Below are 23,419 nucleotides of genomic sequence, written 5' to 3' on the forward strand. Positions count from 1 at the left end.
TCCAGCAGTCTCATAAGCAAAACGAATCATACTTCTCAACCAGAGGGAAAGAGAAGTAGAAGTAGCCTTCTGACCCTTACGCTTTCCTGAGAAACAAACAAACAGGGCAGAAGACTGGCGAAAACCTTAGTAGCCTGTAGGTAGAATTTTAGAGCACGCACAACATCCAAGTTGTGCAACAGACGTTCTTTATGAGAAGAAGGATTGGGACAGAGATAAGGAACAACAATTTCCTGATTAGTATTTCTATCTAAAACCACTTTTGGAAGAAACCCCAATTTAGTACGAAGAACCGCCTTATCCACATGAAAGATAAGGTAAGGCGAATCACACTGCAAAGCCGAGAGTTCCGAAACTCTCAGAGCAGAAGAGATAGCAATAAGAAACAAAACCTTCCAAGATCGCAACTTAAAGGGACAGTCAACACCATAATTTTTGTTGTTTAAAAAGATAGATAATCCCTTTATTACCCATTCCCCAGTTTTGCAAAACAAACACAGTTATATTTATACACTTTTTTACTTATGTGACTAACTTGTATCTAAGCATCTTCTGACTGGCCCTAATCACATGACTTTTATTTATTATCTATTGACTTGCATTTTAGCCAATTAGTGAAGTGTCTGCCACTAGCCACGTGCGTGATCACAATGCTATCTATATGGCCTACATGAGCTTGCTCTCCCCTGCTGTGAAAAGTAAATAAAATAGAGGCGGCCTTCAAGGGCTTAGAAATTATCATATGTGCCTTCCTAGGTTTGCTTTCAACTAGAATACCAAGAGAACAAAGCAAATTTGTTGATAAAAGTAAATTGTAAAGTTGTTTAAAATTACATGCCTTATTTGAAAAATGAAAGTTTTTTTTGGACTTGACTGTCTCTTTGATATCTGTGGAATGCATTGGCTCAAACGAGCCTGCTGCAAAACTTTAAGAACAAGATTAAGGCTACAAGGAGGAGCAACAGGTTTAAATACAGGTCTGATTCTGACCAGGGCCTGACAAAAAGATTGAACATCTGGCACATCCGCCAGATGTTTGTGTAACAAAATAGATAATGCAGAAATCTGACTTTTCGCAGAACTGACTGACAACCCTTTCTCCAGACCTTCCTGGAGAAAAGACAACATTCTAGGAATCCTGACCCTACACCAAGAGTAGCCCTTAGATTCACACCAATAAAAGTATTTAAGCCATACCTTATGGTAACATTTTTGAGTAACAGGCTTGCTATCCTGGATCATGGTCTCAAAGACAGAACTAAGCATTCAATCTCCAAGGAGTCAGCATCAGAGAAACAAGATTTGGATGGAGGAATGAACCCTGAGTTAGAAGGTCCTTCCTCAGAGGAAACCTCCAAGGCGGCCAAGAAGACATCTTCACAAGGTCTAAATACCAGATCCTGTGAGACCATGCAGGAGCTATTAGAATTACCGATGCTCTCTCTTGTTTGATACGATATATGTGGAAGGAGCGCAAATGGAGGAATAAGGTATGCTAGACCGCTCCCTGCTGGTTAATGTAAGCCACTGAAGTGATGTTGTCCGACTGAAACCTGATAAACCAGGCTAAGGACAATTGAGGCCAAGCCATCAGAGCATTGTAAATCGCTCTCAACTCCAAGATGTTTATGGGGAGAGCAGATTCCTCCCGAGTCTATAGTCCCTGCGCCTTTAACGAGTCCCAGACTGCTCCCCAGCCTAGCAGGCAGGTGTCCGTGGTCACAATTACCCAGGAAGGTCTCCGGAAGCATGTGCCCTGAGACAGATGGTCCTGAGAAAGCCACCACGGGAGAGAGTCCCTTGTCAACTGGTCTAGATCTATCCACTGAGACAGATCCAAATGGTCTCTGTTCCATTGTCTGAGCATGCATAATTACAGAGCTCTTAAATTTAATCGAGCAAAGGGAATGATGTCCATGGAAGTGACCATCAGACCAATTACCTCCATACAATGAGTCACTGATGGCCAAACAGTAGACTGAAGAGAGAGGCAAGAGGAGAGAATTTTGGATTTTCTGACCTCCGTCAGAAAAGATTTAATAAATAGGGAATCTATTATGGTCCCTAAGAAAACCACCCTTGTAGCTGGAACAAGGGAACTCTTTTCCAGATTCACTTTCCAACTGTGGGAAAGTAGAAAAGACAACAAGATCTCTGTATGAGAGTTTGCTTGTTGAAAAGATGGCTCCTGAACCAATATGATCACTGCCAAGAGAGCCCCCAGAACTTTTGAGAAAATTCTGGGAGCTGTGGCAATGCCAAATGGAAGAGCCACAAACTGAAAGTGTTTGTCTAGAAAGGTGAATCTCAGGAATTTGTGATGATCCCTGTGGATGGGAACATGAAGATATGCATCCTTCAGGTCTATGGTCGTCATGAACTGACCCTCGAATGGTTTCCATTTTGATGGACGGTACCCTGAGAAACTTTAGGTCTTAAACACTTTAGGTCTAAAATGGGTCAAAAAGTTCCCTCTTTTTTGGGAACCATGAACAGATTTTAATAGAATCCTAGACCATGTTCCCTTACTGGAACTGGAACAATCACTCCCAGGGAGGAAAGGTCCTGAACGCAGTTCAAGAATGCCTCTATTTTTACCTGGTCTGCAGATAATCTTGAGAGGTGCAATCTGCCCCTGGGAGGGAAAGTTTTGAATTCTATTTTGTAACCCTGAGATACTATGTCCATAGCCCAAGGATCTGGGACATCTCATCTCCACGCTTGACAAAACAGGGAAAGTCTGCCCCCCACTTGATCCGAACCCGGACCAGGGGCCGACCCTTCATGCTAACTTAGACTCAGTTGAGGGTTTCTTTAATTGCTTCCCCTTATTCCAAGACTGATTGGGCTTTCAAGAAGACTTGGGACTGCTCCTGCTTGGAAGAGGGAGAGGAAGACTTTTGACCTTGTAAGTTACAAAAGGAACGAAAATTACTTTGACGTCCTTTGAGTCTGTTCTTCTTGTCTTGCAGTAGAAAAGACCCCTTTCCACCCATAATATCAGAATTTATTTCTGCCAGACCAGATCCGAACAAGGCCTTTCCCTTGTAAGGAAGCGCCAGAAGCTTGGACTTGAAGGAAACATCAGCTGACCAAGATTTTAGACACAAAGCACTGCGGACTAAGAAAATGAAGCCAAACATCTTGGCTCCCAGTCTAATCATTTGCATGTTAGCATCAGAAATAAAGGAATTGGCTAGTTTGAGAGCCTTAGTCCTATCTTGAATCTCCTCTAACGGAGTCTCTACTAAAATTGATTCAGACAAGGCATTGCACAATAAGATGCAGCTCTTGCTACTGTGGCAATACAGACTGCAGGTTGCCATTGACCCTGATGAACATACATCTTTTTCAAATAAGCCTCCAGCTTCTTGTCCATGGGAGCAGCTATCCTCTATAGGGATCGTAGTTCTCTTAGCCATAGTAGAAATAGCCCCTTCTACTTTAGGCACCGTGCGCCATTAATCTTTAATGGAGTCAGCAGCAGGAAATATCTTTTTAAAAACGGGAGATGGGGAGATCCTCCTCATCAGACTTATGAGGGAGGGAAACCTGCGTAGCAGTAGGTGGAACAGAAACCATACTATCTGAATGTCTAATTTTCCTCTTGCGTTTTCACAGCATAGAAAAAGCAGGTAAGAGAAGATACCTGTGCAGCAAAATCTGTAGGCAAATAAACTCCTCGAGGAGGCTGAGAAGAACTGTAGGGCACTGTATGTGATGCCATAGAGGCTTGGGACGTTTGAGGAGAAAGCTGTGGCATTGCCTGAACAGCATCATCCTGAGAGACATTGGGCTTATAGGGCAACAAGTTATCTTTAAATTGAAGAGTTCTAGCTAAGCATGCAGCACAGAATTGCAAAGGCCAAAAATTTGTGCCTCTAGTCTTGGTCCATGTCCATAATACTAAATAAAAAATTCCCCAAATTGTAGAATTTTTTTAAATACACTGTCACTTTAAGAATTTTTAATACCACAATTTGGCTGCCAGAATTCTCTAAAACAATCGTATAGTAGATCGACACTGAAGAGACTGAAATTCAATGACGCCGCTCCGCTCCATGAATATCCGACAACAGAGAGAAGTCACATGACCGGCAGAGAAAGGAAACTACACAAAGATGAAAGTAGCTGCACCTGGTTTCAAACTCAAGCAGTTTGTCAGTTAGCCTGTTCCAACTAAGCAAGCAAAGAAAATCAACTGCCAAATTGGTATAAAACATAAGCCACACACATACTAATAAAGTATTTCAACAAAATTAGCCCAAAGAGGAAAAATGTCCCAATAAAGGGAAGATTAACCCCTAGTCTCAACACACATAATGTACCTGCCCACTACCAAAGAAAATCCTGTATAAAGGATTTTAAAAATGTCCCCATCTAATGCATATGAAATATTCTTCTGAAGTGCAAGTCTCCAAGACCTAGAAGACAAAAGCACTTACCTGCAGTCTAGCTGTCCGGCAGGAAGACAGCTCACAAGGCGTGAAAGGACACATACGCCTTACAGAGACCTGTAGAAAAAGAAAGAACAGAGTAACCAACTCTGGCTTTCTGTACCATGGGCAGCAATGTGTTAGGATACAAAGCAAGGACTACCTCACAACTCCCTAACTGCTAAAAAGCCACCACTACTCTACTGAAGAGATTGACGTGGACTCAGATAAACCCAAATCCTTGCTTGCATGGAAAAGTACCCTGAAAAAAGGAATTCATTTATTCAGACACCAAACTTCACCTCCTCCAATGACAGAGGCAAAGAGAATGACTGGGGATTATGAGTAGGGGAGTGACACAACAGCTTTGATGTGGTGCTCTTTGCCTCCTCCTGCTGGCCAGGAGTGATATTCCCACTAGTAATTGAATGACGCTGTGGACACTCCATATCTTAGGAAAGAAAACCGATTCTATATTCAAAATCAGCTACACAAAGTTACCCTAAAATCGATCTAATATAATTGGCAATAAAATCAGTTTTGACCTGTGTTATTTATATGAAATGCTTTCCCTATATTGTCCCTATCCCAGAGAGGACAGAGTGCATCTTTCCATATTTGTGTATAGCAGTTTGTCTGAGCTTTCCTGGATGTAGGACAATACTGCACACAGTCATTCACAGGCTTTGCTTACAGCAGCGCACAAGCTTATTTACATGTGGTCCCTGATTTTCCACAGCAAAGCAGATATAAGTATACATATTCGTGAAAATATTCAAGAGGCATATCCCTGGATTGCTCTGGATTTACAAATCCTCCCAAATTGTGCAATTAAATGGCAGAATAAAATGATTTAAAAATATTTATTTAGTATGCAGCTCTTGATTGTTGATAAATACTGTATACTATGTATATACCAGAACTGCAATTTTTTGGATGGTGCATGTTACGGAGCTTTGTCCTACTTTCTCCTCTCACCCCTTATCTTTTACTATTTATGTTCCATTTATGTTACTGCTTACAGAAATCACCTAAAACCCCCTCAGAAATGTTTGGCACCACCCATAACTGCCTGGACACACCCCTGAACAGTGCTCCATCCTCAAATCACCAGACCACCCTGAGCTGCCTCTGAACTGCCCCAGCACTCCTCCCGATCTCCAAAAGTCTATCTCTACAGAAATGTATTCAATGCAGCTTAGCCTGAGAAAAATCTGTTTCTCTCTCTCTCTCTCTTTCTCTCTCTTTCCTCTCTCTCTCTCTCTCTCTTTCCTCTCTCTCCTCTCTTTCTCTCTATTTCCTCTCTCTTTCTTTCCTCTCTCTCCTCTCTCTTTCCTCTCTCTCCTCTCTCTCCTCTCTCTCTCTCTTTCCTCTCTCTCCTCTCTCTCTCTTTCTCTCTCTCCTCTCTCTCTCATTACATTTTTTTTACTACATATAACTAAACATTCTACAAAGATTCCTTTAAAGTACCCTGCTTGCTGTTTTAATGTGGTTATTGCAGAACCTGTACAGTACTGGGCATTAGGGACTGCCATAAATGCTAACAAGTCTTGTTAATTCATGTTGTGTTCAGTCAGTCCGGCTGTCAGTCTGGCAATACAGCTATAACTGCTGGAAGAATCACAGGAAGGTTTATCTAAGCCCTCTGTGCACCAACCTGTGCTTTAGTCTGGGAAATCAGAACACAGAGGTACCCCGTGACAAACAGAACAAATAGAAATGCTTGTCAAGATAAAATAACTAAACTCATCTATCCCCAGAACATAACTCAAACTAATATGAAGCCCAGAGCTATTAAGGAAAAGTGTTTCTTTCATTTATCTTACTGCTTTTAAATTTAGGAGAAAAGAATGATTTGATAAATATTTAGAGAAAACACTGTCTCATAAATTATCCTCAGACCAGCTGTGAATTTACATCCAGCTGGCACTATGGAATATTGTACCAGATGGAGTCTGCCAGTCACTTGGATGGTTCTGTGGTGTTTAGTCACAGGTACGGTAAATGAGAAGGATTGGGCTATTGGAATTAACTGAATTATGGAAACATGGCATAAAATAAACTTGAAATAAATAAACTATTTGACCATTTGAGAGAAGTAAACAAAAGACAGAGAAAAGAAAAGGTTTGAGAGGAAAAACCAATGGAAGGGTAGGTGGATGGTACAGCCGGCTCTTTGTAAATTTAAAGGGGGATAATGGCAGATATTTGAAACTAGTGTGAAGCCCCAGCCCTCAGCATACTAAAGCACAGGAGTTTCAAACAGAGTTTGGAAAAAAAGACTGTCAATAATTTTTTAAAGGGACATTAAACACTTATATACACGCATTTTTTGGGAGGGAAAAAATAAAGTTTACAGTAGTCTTTCTAGTAAGTCTTGGATATGCACAATTGTTACACATATGCAAAATGTGTTTAATATCCTTTTAAAACCAGTCTTTAATCTTACGCAGGCACTTATTGGTAGCTGTGCCTGACTGACACACATGCAGCATAATTGGCAATCACCACTCATACAAGCTCAGAGACTGGCACCAGGTGAGTGCATATCCTGTATTAAGACGTGTCTTTTTTATATTTAAACACATTTACTATATGCTGGGGATGTGCAGCCTCATAATATAGTATTGACTTTCATGTCCTTTTTAAACACATATGACATGACAATACACAAGTGAAACAGCCGCACAACCTGATTGTCCTAATTTTTTCACTCCCTGCTTGCGGTGCATTGGCAATGGACTCTGTAGTTCTTTCTGTCACCCAAGGGGTTAAACAGCCATTATAGTGGAAAAATTATGCTTTCATTTAGTAGAGGATGCAGTTTTAACACTAGTGAGCCTGCAATGCTATTTGTTTAAAGGGACATTATACACTAATTTTTTCTTTGCATAAATGTTTTGTAGATGATTTATTTATATAGCCCATAAAGTTTTTTGTTTTTTTTAAATGTATAGTTTTGCTTATTTTTAAATAACATTGCTCTGATTTTCAGACTCCTAACCAAGCCCCAAAGTTTTATGTGAATACCGTCAGCTACCATCTCCAGCTTGCTCCTCTTTGCATATGCAAAAGAAGGGGGAGGGGGAGTGTTTTATTTCCCACTTGCAGTGGGCTTTCCAGCTACCTTTTCAACAGAGCTAAACTGAGAGCTTCTAAGTAAGTTTTTAAACAGTTTTATACTGGATTTTTATATCAGTATCTGTGCGTTTTATTCTTTATAGTAGTGTCTCTTACATGCAGTTATATGAAAATGAGTGTTTACTGTCCCTTTAACTCCTAAAGTGCTGCTCTGGAACACCTGACCCACTATCACGGCCCATTAAAGAAACAACATATTAGAGTTAAAAGAAATAATTAAATTTAAAAAATCAGACAATGAAACATTTTATACAAATGTGCAAATGATCTCAGTATTTAAGCATCTACAGCTGACTGTTAAACGATATTGTACGTATTACGATGGCTTTGGTGACCCAGCATGCAATATATAAAAAAGCTGAAGTGTTATCTGTCCACTTCAGCGCCAAGAAGAAAATGACTTGTAGTGATTAATAAGCTGGTTGTTAAATCCCTGTTGTGTGATTTACTCTGTCCTTTTCTTTCCTGGTTCTTTTATACTTACACAGTTCAGAAGCACTTTTTTTTCTCTCTCACCTGCAGAACTGTCTGGAGTGGTTCATGTTCGGACCAGCCTTTATACTGCCTTTCTCAGGGTCATAGATTGTAGTGGCTCGGGCATAAGCTCCTCCAAGAATGAAGATGAAACCATTGAGAGTGACCGCTGGGGCATATTTGTTATCTGTTAATATAAAGACATCTCAGTGAGAAAAAAACAAACTGTAAATCACGTCACTGGCACATGTGCCAAATATCTTCCTGTAACAAAAGGCTCCAGTAATGTGCTTTGCATTTTGTATGAAGGTATTGGTCTGTTAATAGTCTTTAAAAGCTTAGAATCTTATTGCAATGTTGTAGTTTAATTAAAGTAAGGGGGGGGGGCGACATCACTTAAAGGGACATAAATATTCACTACTGTATTCCTCTATGTGGTTGATCATAATCCTGGAAACATTTATCTAAGGATTTATCTACAAAATTCACTAATAAAGTCTATGTTTGTTTTGTAGATAAATGATCATTGCAGAAGGTTTGGCCAATCCCCTGTTCTCCTTTTTATAAGTAGGCTTTAGACAACATAGCCAATGAAATGCCACATTACTCTTATTGCAGTGGCCAGAGACGGACCTGTGCAGAGCACATCAGTCTCTTTTACCTCTTTTTACATTAATGACTTCTGAATGACTGTATAAAACTCCAGCTTACTTTTAAAAAAATGCAGAGGGGAGGGGTTACCAGACTTCATACAAAGAGGTTACTTTTATTTTGCAAAAAGGAGCCATGCGTATTTTATGGACACACTAGAATGCATTACCACCATATAGGCTGGAAGTTATGCAATAAAGTCCATATCCCTTTAACATTCTAAATAAACACATGCACTGCACATAAGGTTGCCACCTCAGCCATGGTTTCCTGGACACTTATGAGTTACACATGTTGCAGGGTGTGCAGAGGGAAATATGCATTGCTCCTCTGGACAGCACACATATAGTGACCCTCGACAGCACTATTCATGTTCCTCCCTACACACCCTGCAGCATGTGTAACTCATAGCTGTCCAGGAAAACATGGCCGAGGTGGGAACCCTAACTGCACAGCAGATTCCTTTAAAGGGACACTCAATCAAAATTAAACTTTTATTATTCAGATAGAGCATGCAATTTTAAACAACTTTCCAATTTACTTCCATTAACAAAATATGCACAGTCTTTTTATATTTAAACTTTTTGAGTCACCAGCTCCTACTGAGCATGTGCAAGAATAAGCGTGTATGCATTTGTGAATGGCTGATTGCTGTCACATGGTACGTGTATGCATTTGTGATTGGCTGATGGCTGTCACATGGTACAGGGGGAGTGGAAAAAGACAACTTTTAAAATTGTCAGAAAAAAAATCCACTACTCATTTGAAGTTCAGACTAATTGCTATTGCATTGTCTTGTTATCTTGCATTTGTTGATTATGCAAATCTACTCTGTTGACTGGTCCTTTAACAGTATCTCTCTTATGGCCCAATGATCTAAAACGCTCCTCTATGGTGAGATTATCTAAGCAGTCACATCTGTACCGTAAAGTCCCTTAAAGAGTTTTAGAAAGGCAACTTTTAGTTTGAGAGTTGCTAGCTATGTAGGGTTTTGGGCGTGAAGGAGAAACGCATGCATTGGAATATAATGCTCAAATAAAGCACCAGAAGATGATTGTGCGTGATTTCTCTCTATTCTGGTGAGTTTTTGATCATGAGGTCCATAGTCCCAGACTAATAAAATGCAGAACATAAATATAGACACAAAATTTTTGTTTTAATATAAAAAATAACAGCTTTAACATAAAAGTCAAGTTTAAACTTCCATGGTTAAGAAACAGCAAGCAAGTTTAGGAGACTTTCTGATGAAACAGCAATGCACTACTACTGGGAGCTATCTAGTGATTAGTGACTGTATATATATTCCTCTTGTTATTGACTCATCAGATGTGTTCAGCTAGCTCCCAATAGTGCATTACTTCTCTGAAGCTTACTTTAACTATGTGTTTAACCCCATAGGTTCAATAATAAAATGCACATTTCAACATTTTATTTTTGCACTATGTCCCTTTAACTTTTTTGTACAATAAAGTATTTTTAAAAAGTCTGAATAGTACTCTTTCATATGCATGGCTAGAGATGTGCTTCATTTGACGTCCCTTTAAGTAATTTATTGATGGTATGCTATTTACCTTCAAAGTTATTGTGAATCATTACAAACTGCCAAAGTTAATTGAAATCAGCGTAATTGGTTATAGTTAATTATATATAGAATTTCATTTGAAATAGAGGGAAATGGTTATACACTTTCTGCCTTTAGGCTGCAACATCAGATAGATAATAAGTTACAGATTTCTTTACCCTTTCAGGGGGGCCCAGCCCCCTGCTGTAGCATTTCCCACATAACTTTTATCTCTAAACAGCTATTTTATTTTTATTCTCTTTCTTTCTCTACCAGAAAAATGTAATGTTCAAGAACAAGAAGTATCTGGTTATTGTAGTTATGTTTATTAATGCATATTTTGTTTTTGCAGCTTAATGTGAAAGAGGCTGCTGGTGCAATAAAAATGGGTAATTGCATTTGGAACATGTAATAATATCAATAGTTATATACTGTACAAACAAAGAATAATAACGATGTATTTATTTTACAGTTGGTAACTTTAAAGGGACATTACATGCTTCAAAATATTAACATAAAATGTATAATTATATGTAGTAAAACAATTATACTTTCATTATTTATTTTGTTCCCTTTTACTGTAATTTTATTTTGAATATTGTTGGCTTCCCAAATTCCTGTGGAAGTGCAGACACAGCTGTAATCCACACAGTCATTGGTTGCACACTCTAGTAAGCCATTCATAACTGTCTCTTATTGGCCTTAGCAGAAAAACCTAAGTTACAATAAGGTGACACCCACTGCTTAATGGACATTAAGGGTCAGATAACAAGTGGAGCATGTAAGCTTTTTGCGTGTGTTGGGTTGCACTCGTATTACAAGTTGAAAATAAACTGGTTTTGCTTGCGCGCTAACCCTACGAGCGTCAAAAGCCAAACGTACAATATTGTGCAGGAGTAAAACCTATTCCACCATAGAAGTCAATGGAATACCAGAAGTTAGATGTTAATTGGAGACTGCACATAAATGCACCTTGTCATTCCTTACCTAGCATTCAGTAGTGCATTGCTGCCCCTGAGCCTACTCTTTAACAAAGGATACCAAAGAACAAAGCAGATTTGAAAAAATAAGCAAATTGGAAAGATATTTAAAATTGTATGTTCTGTCTGAATCATGAATGTTTTCATTCTACTGTCCCTTTAAGCAACCTCACTTTATGCCCAACAGTATTGTGATACTGAATTGGCAGATCACATAGAAAATATTAAATTGGTATAGTGTTGCCTAAGGGTCTCTGACAGCAGTCTGTACTTTCAAATAGGTAACATGGGCTGCTAAACAATATGCTTTTGCTATTGGTCTGATTTTTGGAGACCGTTGAATATATTATGGGTATCTGGCTATGTTTAATGAGACTAGTTTCACCATATTAATTTTATCTGTAACTCCAATCACTTCATTATTACTGACAAAATACAGAGCAATGGACATCAAAAGGTGAAAATGAGTGTGTTTTCTGAATCACTGTTACAAATAAGTAAGCTATGAAGAAGTATAGTATGAAGACAGTACGTTTTTGCATTTAAAAGACCATTAAATACAAATAAGTGCATAATAACAAGACAATGCAATAGCACTTAATGTCAATTGTAAATGAACAGTAGATTTTTTTCAGACAAATTTAAAAACTGCCGTCAATTAGCTTTTCCCCTGTATCATGTGACAGCCATTAGCTTATTATAGATTCATATACACTGTGTAGTTTTGCACATACTCAGTGGGAGCTGGTGCCTCAGACAGTGTGCAGATAAAAAGACTGCACAATTTGATAATGGAAGTAAATTAGAAAGTATCTTAAAACTGCTGCTCTATATGAATAATGAAGGTTTCATTTTGACTTTAGTATAATGGAATGCTTATTAGCCTCCATGAAATCTGAAACTGTCAGCTGATACATATAACTTAGATCAGGGATGGCCAACTTCCTAACACTTGGGGGCCGCAGGTTAATATTTTTAAAGCTTTAAATGTTCTGCTTTTTTCCCTGGGGCCATAAAGGCTAGGCCCTTGGGCCGCCAGTTGGCTATATTTAACTGATTATGTTACAGAATTTAGCATGAGTTCAAGTCATGTGACCAACCTAGTGTCAGATGGCCTGGTATACCTGCACAGTGAAAAGCACAAAAGCATTGGAAATTGTTATTGATATAGGAAGGTGCATTTTAGGTTGCAAAATATGTGACATTAGAGATCAGGGTAAACATCTATGCACTTATTTGGATTGTAACCCTAACCCTGCAACATTCTACACAGAAATTGCTTTGGCTCCTCTGTATAGAGGAAATGGTGGGCAAAACAATTGCAGCAAACAAGAGGACAATCTATTCCAAACATTTTTATATTAGTTTATTGCAAGACTGCAAAAAAACTCTTGTTTAAAGTAATGGTAAATCCTAGTGTCTCACAAACACTAGGATTTACTGTGTGTGCCCACAGCATAATGGCTATTGGCCCACACAACTATTGGCCAAGAGGTGAGAACATCACCTCATTGAAAAAATGAGCAGTGCCGTGGGCGTTTAGAGCCGCTTAACTAAGCCGTGTTGCCACAGCGAAATAAAGGCACGTTTTCATCAGGTTTTTTTAGACTGACGAATGAAGGTGGCCTTTATTTTTAGTGATGGTAAATCCTAGTATTTTAAAATACAGAATTTATCATCACTTTAATGTCCATTTCACTGAAGTGTGAAAGCAGACATGAAATTTACAATAGTAGAAAACTGAATAGATGTAATACTTAATTATCATAACCAAAGAAGAAAATGGAATTGTACCAACATGTTTTAATTAAACCTCTCCTTTGCTTGCTAATGAGTAATTCATCTTTTTATTCATTTTCTCTTTATTAAATCTCACTGTTACCCTTTAAATGGTGATCGGAGTGTACTCAAGCACACTGCTACTGCTATTTGAATGGTTCTGCAGCCGATAACAAAAGATGACAGTGATACTCTCTTTTGAGAATATTTCTTTCATTGTACAGTTTTTTGCTGGGGTCAGCCGCAGCGGCTCTCTTTGTAACTTTATATTCTACACACGCACTATATTTCAGATAAGCAGTTTTACAGAAATATAGGCAAAATGAGGAAGCGTAATTCTCAGCCACACGCTATTTTCTTTGTCTTTTTTTTATTCAACACACATTTAAATTTCATCTGTCCTCAATTTCTTGCTACACATTTGCTCTAATCTTTGACTCATTGCTTTTTGATTCTATAACAGTGCAGAAAGTCTTTCTTTTTTTTTCTTTTGTAGCTCTACTGATTTATGATCGAAGCTTTAGACCTTGTATAATGCATGGAAAATGAATGTGCATATGCTGGGACAGATCTAAGCTTTTGAAGAATTCCTTTAAATTGTAAATTTCATTTAAATTTATCTTTTATATTTCAAATTAGATATGTAATTTACAGCAGAGAGGCCACCAACTTAGTTACAAATGCAAAAAAATAAATATATATATACTGTATATTATATATATATATATATACATAAAGTATATAGATAGATAGATAGATAGAAAGATGGATAGATAATAGTATATGGAGAAACAGACAGAGAAACAGAAAAGTTTGGGCAAACGCACACATATACATAGTCATACACACTCATATACATAAAAATACACACATACACACACATGCATACACATTAATATATATATACAAACTCATATACAAACACACACTTATATACATACAAACTCATATACATACATACAAACTCATATACATACATATTATACGTACACATACAAACTCATATACATACATATTATACGTACACACACACACATACATACATACATATTATACATACACACACACACATACAAACTCATATACATATATGTACACACACACACATTACTATATATACGAACTCATATACAAACACACACACACACTTATATACATACAAACTCATATACATACATATTATACGCACACAAACATATATACAAACTCATATACATACATATTATACGTACACACATACAAACTCATATACATACATCTTATACATACACACACACACAAACTCATATACATATATGTACACACACACATACATACACATTACTATATATACAAACTCATATACGAACACGCACACACTTATATACATACAAACTCATATATATATACATATACGTACACACACATACTGTACATACAAACTCATACATACATACACACACACATACACACTCATATACATAAACACACACACATACAAATTTATACACATATATATTATATGTACACACACACATACATACACACTCATATACACACACACACACGTACATACAAACTCATACACTCATACACACTGATATACATACACACAAACTTATACACATACATATTATACATACACATACATACACACACTCATATACATACATACACATACATATTATACGTACACACACACATACATACAAACTTATACACATACATATTATATGTACACACACACATACATACACACACACATACATACAAACTTATACACATACATATTATACGTACACACTCATATACATACACACACACATACATACAAACTTATACACATACATATTATACGTACACACACACATACATACAAACTTATATACATACATATTATACGTACACACACACATATATACAAACTTATATACATACATATTATACATACACATACATACACACACTCATATACATACACACACATACATACAAACTTATACACATACATATTATACATACACATACATACACACACTCATATACATACACACACATACATATTATACGTACACACACACATACATACAAACTTATACACATACATATTATATGTACACACACACATACATACACACTCATATACATACACACACACACATACATACAAACTTATACACATACATATTATACGTACACACACACATACATACAAACTTATATACATACATATTATACGTACACACACACATATATACAAACCTATACACATACATATACCTCACTTTACAGCGCTTCACTTTACAGCGATTCGCTAATACAGCGCTTTGTGGAGCTGAAGTTCAACCTCCAAGGATTTTGAAACAGTGCTGTAAATCAATGTGAGATTGCGAGAAACGTGACTGGCACCATTTTGTTATGCTTAGTTCACTCTGTTAACTGCATTGCAGTGCAATATGTGTCTCAGTGCTATAGTCTGGCAAATTTTAGTACAGTAATTGTCACTATTTTACAGGTACGGTATTTGTTGAATACTAATTGAATACTTGCTGTGCTAGTGTTAAACTAAACATAGCACTATTGCACCCCTAATATATGTTAGTTCAAACATGTTTTTAAGATTTTAAACACTGAAAAGAAAGCTAAAACTGCCTTGTTTCACTTTAAGGCGGTTTTCACTTTACAGCGGGGCTCCGGTCCCTAACCCGCTGTATGAGCGGGGTATACCTGTACATATTATACGTACACACACATACATACATACACACTCATATACATACAAACTTATACACATACATATTACACGTTCACACACACATACATACAAACTTATACACATACATATTATACGTACACAAACATACATACACACTCATATACATACACACACACACACATACAAACTTATACACATACATATTATACGTACACACACATACATACAAACTTATACACATACATATTATACGCACACACACATACATACATACACAATCATATACATACACACATATATACAAACTTATACACATACATATTATACGTACACACACATACATACACACACACATACATACAAACTTATACACATACATATTATACGTACACACACATACATACAAACGTATACACATACATATTATACGTACACACACACACATACATACACACTCATATACATACAAACTTATACACATACATATTATACGTACACACACATACATACACACATACATATTATATGTACACACACATACATACAAACTTATACACATACATATTATACGTACACATACACACACATTCATATACATACATATTATACGTACACACACACATACATACACACATATACATACATAATATACGTACACACACATACATACACACTTATATACATACATATTATACTTACACACACACACATACAAACTTATACACATACATATTATACATACACACACACACATACACATACATATACATACACACACACATATACATAAAAAGTAAAAGTTTGTTAGCACACACTGAAAACTCTCACTATTTATTACGCCCACCATTTTCTTTAAAAACTGCTTTAAACGTTCCTTGCATTGATTCTAAAAGTTTGTGCATAATTTTACAATCCACATTCTTTTAGCACTCTTTAGAGCATCCTGTTCAGATATCCTCAAAACCTGGCCTGTTGGGGAGGCCTGAGGACAGGTTTGAAAACCAGTGCTTTAGACCAATTAAAGTTTATGTCTGTGATCATTTTAGCTTTTGTTCTGCACTAATGCACTAAGAAATCTTCTACCCTCAAACATCCCCCAACATATTTAGCTCATTTTTGCCTGGTATGTATAACATAACCAGATGTTAGGGGTGTATATAGGGGATAGATGATCCCATAAGACACACAGGGATCACTGACTTGCTACAAAATAAAACATTTGGGGCGCGATCCGATATAGATCGTAGTTTGCGGCGCAAGCAAGGGAACCCCCGCCGCCCGTAGTTTCAGCTCGCAACTCGAGCTATCCAATATACGGCGCCGTCAGATGCTAAAGTGCCGTAAGTCGGATAAACCAGCGATGTTCAGAAATCTGCGTAAGTACAAATGTCTGGAGTCGCCAGTGACTTACGGCACTTTAGAAACTGCCGGCGTCTACAAAACCTGACTAAGTTATAAAATCACCCGTACTGTCTAACACGCCTCCCAAACATAGTCCAACACGTATACCCCTCTATCCGCTATCCCCCCTCACTCTCCTAATAATAAAAAATGTATTAACCCCTAAACCGCCGCTCCCGGACCCCGCCGCACCTAATAAAGTTATTAACCCCTAAACCGCCGCTCCCGGACCCTGCCGCCACCTACATTAACTACCCCCTAATGTGAGCTCCTACCCCGCCGCCACCTACATTAACTACCCCCTAATGTGAGCTCCTACCCCGCTGCCACCTACATTAACTACCCCCTAATGTGAGCCCCTTACACCGCCGCCACCTACATTACCTACCCCCTAATGTGAGCTCCTACCCCGCCGCCAGCTACATTAACTACCCCCTAACGTGAGCTCCTACCCCACCGCCACCTACATTAACTACCCCTAATGTGAGCTCCTACCCCGCCGCCACCTACATTAACTACCCCCTAATGTGACCTTCTACCCCGCCGCCACCAACACTAACTACCCCCTAATGTGAGCTCCTACCCCGCCGCCAGCTATATTAAAATTATTAACCCCTAATTTAATCCCCCTACACCGCCGCCAGCTATATTAATTTAATTAACCCCTAATCTAATCCCCCTATACCGCCGCCACCTATATTAAATTAATTAACCCCTAATCTAATCCCCCTACACCGCCGCCACCTATATTAAATTAATTAACCCCTAATACTAAACTATCCCTACCACTAAACCTAAGTCTAACCCTACAAATAGCCCTGAAAAGGGCTTTTTGCGTGGCATTACCCCAAAGTAAACAGCTCTATTGCCACCCCTTAAAAGGGCTTTTGCGGGGCTTTGCCCCAAAGTAACCAGCTCTTTTACCAGCCCTTAAAAGGGCTTTTGGCGGGCATTGTCACAAAGAAATCAGCTCTTTTGCCTATACTCTAAATCCCCCTATACCACCGCCACCTATAATAAATGTATTACCCCCTAATCTAATCCCCCTACACCGCCGCTACCTATATTAAATAGATTAACCCCTAATCTGACCCCCCTACACCGCCGCCACCTATATTAACCCTAATTATATTAGGGTTAATATAGTTAATATCGTTATTATATTATATGTATATTAAGTATAATAACCCTATCTAACTCTAACACCCCTAACTAAATTCTTATTAAAATAAATCTAATTAATATTAATATTATTATTTAAAATATTCCTATTTAAATCTAAATACTTACCTATAAAATAAACCCTAAGATAGCTACAATGTAATTAATAATTACATTGTAGCTATTTTAGGGTTTATATTTATTTTACAGATAACTTGGTATTTATTTTAACTAGGTACAATAGCTATTAAATAGTTAATAACTATTTAATAGCTACCTTGTTAAAATAATTACCAATTTACCTGTAAAATAAATCCTAACCTAAGTCACAAATACAAAAGAAAATCATAATCAACCAGCGCCAAATTGAACCACCACCCAAGCTCCTCCTAGAAAGGCGAGATCTCCCAACCAGATCTCGATTGTAGGGTGAAGAGTGCCAAAAAGTGAGCGCTATACTATCCTGGATATGGGAAAGTTTGCTTAAGATGGTGTCCACGATGTATGTGTACTAGTGGTATAATCTAGCCAATAACCTTGATAATAGGAAAATTCTGATGATATACAATGATATACTTTAAAATTTAAAATTTAATAGTTAACAATAAGTATTGTAGCATAAAACACAGTAAAAACATTGAATAAAATACAATATCACAAAATCTAATTGATCCAGAACTGATGGAATAATACAATGGCAAAGGGTACAATGGTAAAAAGGTATCTTTCAGAATGTGTTAATAATTAACATGACATAAAATAGATGAGATAAATCCAAACGTTAGTCCATATAAAAGCCCCAAGAATATATGTAAAAAAAAACCTTATCGGCTAGATTTAGAGTTTTGTCGGTAACGACCCGCGTAGCTAACGCTGGCTTTTTTCTGGCCGCACCTTTTAAATAACTCTGGTATTGAGAGTTCACAGAATGGCTGCGTTAGGTTCCAAAAAAGGAGCGTAGAGCATATTTAACGCAACTTCAACTCTCGATACCAGAGTTGCTTACGGAAGCAGCCAGCTTCAAAAACGTGCTCGTGCACGATTCCCCCATAGAAAACAATGGGGCTGTTTGAGCTGAAAAAAAACCTAACACCTGCAAAAAAGCTGCCTTCAGCTCCTAACGCAGCCCCATTGTTTGCTATGGGGAAACACTTCCTACGTCTGCACCTAACACTCTAACATGTACCCCGAGTCTAAACACCCCTAACCTTACACTTATTAACCCCTAATCTGCCGCCCCCGCTATCGCTGACCCCTGCATATTTTTTTTAACCCCTAATCTGCCGCTCAGTAAACCGCCGCTACTTACATTATCCCTATATACCCCTAATCTGCTGCCCCTAACACCGCCGACCCCTATATTATATTTATTAACCCCTAATCTGCCCCCCACAACGTCGCCTCCACCTGCCTACACTTATTAACCCCTAATCTGCCGACCGGACCGCACCGCTATTATAATAAAGTTATTAACCCCTAATCCGCCTCACTCCCACCTCAATAACCCTATAATAAATAATATTAACCCCTAATCTGCCCTCCCTAACATCGCCGACACCTAACTTCAAACATTAACCCCTAACCTGCCGACTGGAGCTCACCGCTATTCTAATAAATGTATTAACCCCTAAAGCTAAGTCTAACCCTAACACTAACACCCCCCTAAGTTAAATATAATTTAAATCTAACGAAATAAATTAACTCTTATTAAATAAATTATTCCTATTTAAAGCTAAATACTTACCTGTAAAATAAATCCTAATATAGCTACAATATAAATTATAATTATATTATAGCTATTTTAGGATTTATATTTATTTTACAGGTAACTTTGTATTTATTTTAACCAGGTACAATAGCTATTAAATAGTTAAGAACTATTTAATAGCTAAAATAGTTAAAATAATTACAAAATTACCTGTAAAATAAATCCTAACCTAAGTTACAATTAAACCTAATACTACACTATCAATAAATTATTTAAATACAATATCTACAAATAAATACAATGAAATAAACTAACTAAAGTACAAAAAATAAAAAAGAACTAAGTTACAAAAAATAAAAAAATATTTCCAAACATTAGAAAAATATTACAAAAATTTTAAACTAATTACACCTACTCTAAGCCACCTAATAAAATAACAAAGCCCCCCAAAATAAAAAAATGCCCTACCCTATTCTAAATTAAAAAAGTTCAAAGCTCTTTTACCTTACCAGCCCTGAACAGGGCCCTTTGCGGGGCATGCCCCAAAGAATTCAGCTCTTTTGCCTGTAAAAAAAAAACATACAATACCCCCCCCCAACATTACAACCCACCACCCACATACCCCTAATCTAACCCAAACCCCCCTTAAATAAACCTAACACTAAGCCCCTGAAGATCTTCCTACCTTATCTTCACCCTGCCAGGTTCACCGATCCGTCCTCGGAAGTCTTGATCCAAGCCTCGGAAGTGTTGATCCAAGCCCAAGCGGGGGGCTGAAGAGTGACGTCCATCCTCGGGCTGAAGTCTGGATCCAAGCGGCGACTGAAGAAATCCATCATCGGGCTGAAGTCGGAAGTCCATCATCGGGATGAAGTCTTCTATCAAGCCGCATCTTCAATCTTCTTTCTTCTGGAGCGGAGCGGAACCATCTTCTTCCAAGCCGACGCGGAACATCACTGTTCCGATCAGCCAATAGAATGCAAGCTCAATCTGATTGGCTGATTGGATCAGCCAATCGGATTGAACTTGATGCTGATTGGCTGATTCCATCAGCCAATCAGAATATTCCTACCTTAATTCCGATTGGCTGATAGAATCCTATCAGCCAATCGGAATTCGAGGGACGCCATCTTGGATGACGTCATTTAAAGGAACCGTCATTCGTCGTCTAGTCGTCGGTTGAAGAGGATGTTCCGCGTGGGCTTGGAAGAAGATGGTTCCGCTCCGCTCCAGAAGAAAGAAGATTGAAGATGCGGCTTGATAGAAGACTTCATCCCGATGATGGACTTCCGACTTCAGCCCGATGATGGATTTCTTCAGTCGCCGCTTGGATCCAGACTTCAGCCTGAGGATGGACGTCACTCTTCAGCCCCCCGCTTGGGCTTGGATCAACACTTCCGAGGACCGATCGGTGAACCTGGTATGGTGAAGATAAGGTAGGAAAATCTTCAGGGGCTTAGTGTTAGGTTTATTTAAGGGGGGTTTGGGTTAGATTAGGGGTATGTGGGTGGTGGGTTGTAATGTTGGGGGGGGGGTATTGTATGTGTTTTTTTTACAGGCAAAAGAGCTGAATTTCTTGGGGCATGCCCCGCAAAGGGCCCTGTTCAGGGCTGGTAAGGTAAAAGAGCTTTGAACTTTTTAATTTAGAATAGGGTAGGGCATTTTTTATTTTGGGGGGCTTTGTTATTTTATTAGGGGGCTTAGAGTAGGTGTAATTAGTTTAAAATTGTTGTAATATTTTTCTAATTTTTGTAAATATTTTTTTATTTTTTGTAACTTAGTTTTTTTTTTATTTTTTGTACTTTAGTTAGTTTATTTCATTGTAGTTATTTGTAGATATTTTATTTAAATAATTTATTGATAGTGTAGTGTTAGGTTTAATTGTAGATAATTGTAGGTATTGTATTTAATTAATGTATTGATAGTGTAGTGTTAGGTTTAATTGTAGATAATTGTAGGTAGTTTATTTAATTAATTTATTGATAGTGTAGTGTTAGGTTTAATTGTAACTTAGGTTAGGATTTATTTTACAGGTAATTTTGTAATTATTTTAACTATTTTAGCTATTAAATAGTTATTAACTATTTAATAGCTATTGTACCTGGTTAAAATAAATACAAAGTTACCTGTAAAATAAATATAAATCCTAAAATAGCTATAATATAGTTATAATTTATGTTGTAGCTATATTAGGGTTTATTTTACAGGTAAGTATTTAGCTTTAAATAGGAATAATTTATTTAATAAGAGTTAATTTATTTCGTTAGAATAAAATTATATTTAACTTAGGGGGGTGTAAGGGTTAGGGTTAAAATTAGCTTTAGGGGTTAAAAAATTTATTAGAGTAGCGGTGAGCTCCGATCGGCAGATTAGGGGTTAATACTTGAAGTTAGGTGTCGGCGATGTTAGGGAGGGCAGATTAGGGGTTAATACTATTTATTATAGGGTTATTGAGGCGGGAGTGAGGCGGATTAGGGGTTAATAACTTTATTATAGTAGCAGTGAGATCCGCTCAGCAGATTAGGGGTTAATAAGTGTAGGCAGGTGGAGGCGACGTTGTGGGGGGCAGGTTAGGGGTTAATAAATATAATATAGGGGTCGGCGGTGTTAGGGGCAGCAGATTAGGGGTACATAAGTATAACGTAGGTGGCGGTCGGCAGATTAGGGGTTAAAAAAATTTAATCGAGTGGCGGCGATGTGGGGGGACCTCGGTTTAGGGGTACATAGGTAGTTTATGGGTGTTAGTGTACTTTAGAGCACAGTAGTTAAGAGCTTTATGAACCAGCGTTAGCCCAGAAAGCTCTTAACTACTGACTTTTTTCTGCGGCTGGAGTTTTGTCGTTAGATTTCTAACGCTCACTTCAGCCACGACTCTAAATACCGGAGTTAGAAAGATCCCATTGAAAAGATAGGATACGCAATTGACGTAAGGGGATCTGCGGTATGCAAAAGTCGCGGCTGAAAAGTGAGCATTAGACCCTTTCCTGACTGACTCCAAATACAGGCGGTAGCCTAAAACCAGCGTTAGGAGCCTCTAACGCTGGTTTTCACGGCTACCGCCAAACTCTAAATCTAGGCCTATGTGTGTCCATATGAGGTAGTTCTAAAATGCTGTGTCCAAATCCAAATTAACTCCTGATCTTAAAAATATTTAAGTGGTGGTGATTGTGAATTCTTGTGGAAAAACGTGCCAACCATAAAAACTGTGGCGTAAGAAGCAAAAATTATTTAAAAATTAAAAATCGGGAAAAAATAAATAAAAATTGCATATATATATGTGTGTATAACAAATGTAAAAAAGTGGCCAAAAATAAAAATTAAAAATAGGTGTGCACCTAAAAGCGTGAGTTGTATAAAATATAGGTAAAAGAAGAAATGGAAAAAATGGCAAGTGGTGAAAGTGTCCTAAAAAATATTAGATAATTATTGAGG

At 37.7% G+C, this 23,419-nt stretch overlaps 1 protein-coding gene across 1 annotated transcript in view; it reads right to left on the bottom strand.

Annotated features, from left to right (window-relative positions):
* The window catches only part of KLHL29 (kelch like family member 29), a 1,611,012-nt gene that overhangs the window by 10,862 nt on the left and 1,576,731 nt on the right, over window positions 1–23,419 (bottom strand). Inside the window, exon 14 of the mRNA XM_053709637.1 lies at window positions 8,094–8,238. Coding sequence (XP_053565612.1) covers window positions 8,094–8,238 — 145 coding nt within the window. The remainder of the gene's footprint in view (window positions 1–8,093; window positions 8,239–23,419) is intronic.

This window comes from Bombina bombina, chromosome 4, assembly GCF_027579735.1.
Source record: "Bombina bombina isolate aBomBom1 chromosome 4, aBomBom1.pri, whole genome shotgun sequence".
NCBI lineage: Eukaryota > Metazoa > Chordata > Amphibia > Anura > Bombinatoridae > Bombina > Bombina bombina.